The sequence below is a fragment of the Otolemur garnettii genome, unplaced genomic scaffold, assembly GCF_000181295.1.
Source record: "Otolemur garnettii isolate 467f Iridium unplaced genomic scaffold, OtoGar3 scaffold00017, whole genome shotgun sequence".
NCBI classification, from domain to species: Eukaryota; Metazoa; Chordata; class Mammalia; order Primates; family Galagidae; genus Otolemur; species Otolemur garnettii.
The window spans coordinates 11,215,448-11,220,580 of NW_003852412.1; the positions used below are offsets into that span (position 1 = coordinate 11,215,448).

The window sequence follows — 5,133 nt, forward strand, 5'->3', positions numbered from 1 at the left end:
CACATATAAAAGAAATAAAGTCTATCCCAGATACTGTCTAAAAAAAAAAAAAAAAAAAAAAAAAGATGAAAATGTCTGGGCCCTTATTAAAAATTTATTGAGAATGCAGCACAACCAAGCTCAGGGCCTTGCTCGATGTGGCCCTCTATGGCCGCAACAGGTGGCATGACCATGAGGCCACCCCTGATTGCAGGAGGTGGGTGGCCCAAAGTGCAATAACTGGACTGAGAGTGTTGCTGCTTTGTGGGGGAAAATGAGGCACCGGATCTGCTGTGGACAAGCCAGTGCAGGAAGGATGAAGGGAAGCTGAAAAACGTGGTCACAGGGGACCACACAAAGTCTTAGAATCAATTCTGCCTTTGAGTATCTCAAAAAAATGTGTTCTAGTTGAAAGGAGAAAGATGATAGTGACTGTAGGTAACTTGGGCCACCAAACCAGCGTTTTATCCTTTTTAAATATGCACATAATTAATCTAATCCTTGTTGGCAGAAATGATATGTTCCAGTAGCAGAAAAATTGCTTTACAAAAAAGAGGAAAAGAGATAAGGTGAAGGAAAAGCAGAGTGAACGCCCTATCTATACGGGGCAAGGATTTGGCGTGGTTTAACTCTGACTGTCGGCATTAAGAGATTCCAGGAATTCAGTACGTATGTCCAAATGATTCAAAAAGCAAAGCATTTTCAGGTTTAATTTTCATACATCTCATATGGGGCTTACAGATTCCCGTTTTATCATTCCAGTCCTTCAGTTTGAGGGGGAAAAAAATGCACTGACACATTTTTCTCATTTTATAAGAAAATGATTACTCATCTGATTTAGAAAAGCAATCCTTATGACTTTTTTTTCCCCCCTTTAAATGTCTTTTAATTTCCGGAGTCCCAGATGTTAAATTAAATGGCACTGCCAGGATGTTGAGGGCTGATTGAGTGGATTTACCAACTCGCTGATGATCAAAAGGTTTGACTTGTGGTTTAAACATATCTTTCTCTGTGGTTTTGTCCCCATAGAAACCCTCAGTGGGTTGTGGAGGGGTAGGAGACTTCGTGGAGCTGCTGGGAGGTGCTGGATTAGACCCTTCCAAAATGATGCCTTTAGCTGACCTCTGCTACCCCTTTCATGGTCCCGGTGAGAAATTTCTTTGATTATTATTTATGTGCTTATCAAGAATTTTTAAAAGTAAACTCCCAATGGAGTGTTTTTTATACATGGGAAGACAAGTTTAACCAAAACAAAAAAAGAAGAAGAAGAAGAAGAAAAGTCAATTGTGTACAGTGAATCAGTATGAGGATTTTTACATTTGAGCTTATGTTCAGTATCAAAATCTATTACCAAAATATCTGCCATTGGGAGAGAAATCTATGAAGCAGTGAGGATATATATTTTAAGTTTGGTCCTAAGAAAAGCTGTGAAAAGTCAAAGCTTTATAACTCTATGCTCTTTTCATCTTCTTGGGGCTTCCTGCTTTCTTCCTCTGGAGACTAAAGGGTTTGCCTGCTAATGAAAAGCTTATGACTTAGATAGTAGTATGACAATTAAGTTCACAAACTCATCTAGAAAAAGTGCTACATACCCCATTATTGAATTTTATCAGGAACCATATCAAAATAATATGTGAGTATTAGGCACATTAACTAATGTAAATAGGTCATGTTGTGTAGATAAAAATTCAGAATAAGATCAGGAAAAGAATGACCTTCTAATTATAAAAAGAAAAATAAATTTGGACCTCCTGGTAGAAACTTAACCTAGGCTCTCTAGTACTTATATTAGAATAATTGTAGTGTCTGTATTTACTATTGGCTTTCACCTCAATAACTCTATTGAATTGTTTTACTTCATTTAAACCCATGTCCCTGTTTGTGAGGTACCTGTTACATGCTGGCAATGCTTGCCTTTCTCAGGATTTAGAAACACCTGATAGAGACAAAGGGGGAGGCAGAGTGAGAAAACTAAAACAGCAGAAAGCAGGATTGTAGGGCAGATAAATTTGCCCAGGAACCAGCTTGAGGCTGGAGAAATTTTAAAAAAGTAATTTTTTCTTTTTTAGACAGAGTCTCACACCCTGGGTAGAGTCCCATGGCATCATAGCTCACAGCAATCTCAAACTCCTGGGCTCAAGCCATCCTCTTGCCTTGACCTCCTAAGTAGCTGGAACTACAGGCATGTGCCATCATGCCCTTCTAGTTTTTCTATTTTTAATAGAGATGAGGCCTCACTCTTGCTTAGGCTGGTCTCGAACTCCAGAGCTCAAGCAATCTACCCACCTTGGCCTTCCAGGGTGCTAGGATTACAAGTGTGAGCCACTGCCAAGGAAAGCAATTTTTATGTTTATTTATTTGCTTGTTTGTTTGTTTATTTGTTGAGACAGAGTCTCATTATGTTGCCCTCCGTAGAGTGCTGTGGCATCACAGCTCACAGCAACCTCAAACTCTTGGGCTTAAGTGATTCTCTTACCTCAGCCTCCCAAGTAGCTGGGACTACAGGCACCTGCCACAATTCCTGGCTATTTTTTATTGTTGTTGTCATTGTTGCTTAGCAGGCCCCGGCTGGGCTCGAACCCACCAGCCTTGGTGCATGTGGCCGGCACTCTAACCACTGAGCTACGGGTGCCAAGTGAAGGAAAGCAATTTTTAATAAAAATAGCATGAGTTTTAATATACAACTGCTCAAGCACATCTGTACTGAAAGTGATGTAAAAGTTGTCAGATGCTTATAAAGTTTAGATTTAGAAGTGAGGATATCAGAAGCCTTTCATATAAGATGTGGGGAAAATGAAGGAGAAAGGGTGCAGCTGGGCAACGGAACAAACACTAGTATATTCCGTGCGTGTCTATAGCGTGCAATGATTTTTGTTTGTGGATATGTGGAACAGAGTTTTATCTTGACTCAGAAAATAATAAGCAGGTGTTTTTTTGGCCTCCATAAACGTCCAGCATTCCATCCTCTAGCCCCTGCCCATTAAGGGGCACCGAGGGCACAAAAACTGCCCCTGCAAATTTCCGATCTGTCCCTAGAGGTCACTACTGCCCCCACGATAAGCGTCCAAGCCAAGCGAGGGTGCAGAGCTGACTGCCCTAGTGTGCCTTCATCACCCAAGCCTTGCAGACAAGAAAATGTGGAAAAGGCCAGGAGACAGCTTGCCCCTCTCCAGCCAGTTTTCTTTGTATTACAGTGTTCTCGCACATGAGGACGAAGGCTGAGTTCGGTTTTCGATTCTCTAATTAATTGTGTACAGTATTATTCTGAAAGCGAAAACAAAGCCGTTTCACCTGATAGCAGATGCATGGTTTGAGTGTGAAAGGGAAGCCCCCTGCCTTTCATTATGTTTAAATTATCTGATTATCTGGTAGACAGTTTCATTGTGTGGCTTCTAACCTGCTGGGGAACTTTTACAATTTTTTTTCCATCATTTATAGCCCAAATGAAAATCGGCTGTGACAACACCGTAGTGCGCATGGTCTCCAGTGGGAAGCACATAAATCGTGTGACCTTTGAGTATCGACAGTTGGAACCATACGAATTGGAAAGCCCAAATGGAAACAGCATCCAGGAATTCTGTCTGTCCAGTTTTTGAGTAACCAGCCCGATGACTGACATGCCGTTAAGTGAGTTCGTAATGGCTGCTGTACATGGTTTTGACGCCCAGCTACTCAGAAGCTTTTCGTCCCAGTCAGTATTCTCGGCCTCCAGCAGCCACACATAATGTTTGTGCTTTGCTTCTTTTTTGTTTGTGTTACATAAGTGAACACGTGGCAGAATAAGCCCCTGTTTGGTAGAAAATAATTTTTAATGGAAATCTTTGTCCTTCTTTGGTGTACCACAAAGCTGGAACTGGTGAGAGAAGTGCAGAGCAATGTGCAATAAAAAATTGTATCTCGGTGGCGCCTGTGGCTCAAAGGAGTAGGGTACCAGCCCCATATGCTGGAGGTGGTGGGTTCAAACCCAGCCCCGGCCAAAAACTGAAAAACAAACAAATTGTATCTCAAGGGAAGAAAAATGGTGGTACTTGTATAAGCTTTATAACAGAAAATTCAAAGTCTTGTGTACAGCAAGGTAGTTGCATCTGTTTAGTTACATTCTGTTTGTTACTCTGTTTATCTTAGATAATTATAGCTATTATTTATTGATTTGTACCAACTTGTTTCTAACAAAACTCTGTAGCATGGAAGAAATTTTCCATCCACAAATGCAGATATGAATAAATATATTCAAAAGTTGGCACTTTGATAATTGTGTTTTAATTTCTTTCTGGAATAGTCCCCTTCCTTGTTCCCCGCAGAAAATAATATTCTCATGTGGTGCAAAACCAAATCCTGAGGGCAACCACTTTGGGCTTCTTAGGGCGAGTAGAACTCTGATCATTGGAGTAGAATTAGTTAGAGCTGAGGTAGGATTGCAGCGTTTGCAGAAGCAAAGTTAACTGGGCCTGGCAGGGAAGCTGGGTGCAGAGATCCATGTTCCACTATCCTCTGAGAAAACATGTCTTTGTCACCACGGATGCGCTTTTCAACAAGAACAGCAAAGACCTTGAAACTGTTTTAGGTACAATTTGTAGCAATCTGAGTCCTGTGATGATGAAGGCAGTTTACTGTTGACTGAGTCTGGCTCACCTTTGGCTTGAGAATAAGCGTGTGGTATCTAAAAGGCATGTTGGAGCAAAAAAATGAGGCTTTGAGCAACAAAAGTAAATACTCCTAAGTGAACTCTTTATTTTGAATTAGCAGATGGAAGCTTTAAACTATGCCATACGTAATGGCCTGATTATGGACCCTGAGACATATTTGATAGAAAGTTCATTGGAATATACTAGGCTACCTATGCACTGGACTTGTTAAAAATATGGAAACCAGGCAGAAGGAAAAATACTGATTGAAAGTGGCAGAAATACCCAGGATTTGGCACAAGTTTTGACTTAGCAAATATTTGGAATGAGTGACTACTTTAGCAAATAAATGAATAAATGCCTGGATGGACGAATGGCTGGCTGGATGGGTGACTCTATAATTCTTGAGTAGTTGTGTAAGATAGTGAATTCCTCATTTCATAGAAAATAAAGCCTGTGAAGTTTTATTGTGAACCCCTTTGTCTTGTTTCACAGTCCTTCTAACAACCTAAGAACTAAGGCAGTTCTG

General features: G+C 40.7%; 1 protein-coding gene across 1 annotated transcript in view; it reads left to right on the forward strand.

The window, feature by feature from the left end:
• CRHBP (corticotropin releasing hormone binding protein) overlaps positions 1 to 3,575 on the forward strand; it is a 13,264-nt gene extending 9,689 nt beyond the window's left edge. The window contains exons 6-7 of the mRNA XM_003785928.2: positions 1,009 to 1,126; positions 3,418 to 3,575. Coding sequence (XP_003785976.1) covers positions 1,009 to 1,126; positions 3,418 to 3,575 — 276 coding nt within the window. The remainder of the gene's footprint in view (positions 1 to 1,008; positions 1,127 to 3,417) is intronic.
• The last annotated feature ends 1,558 nt before the right edge of the window (positions 3,576 to 5,133 follow it).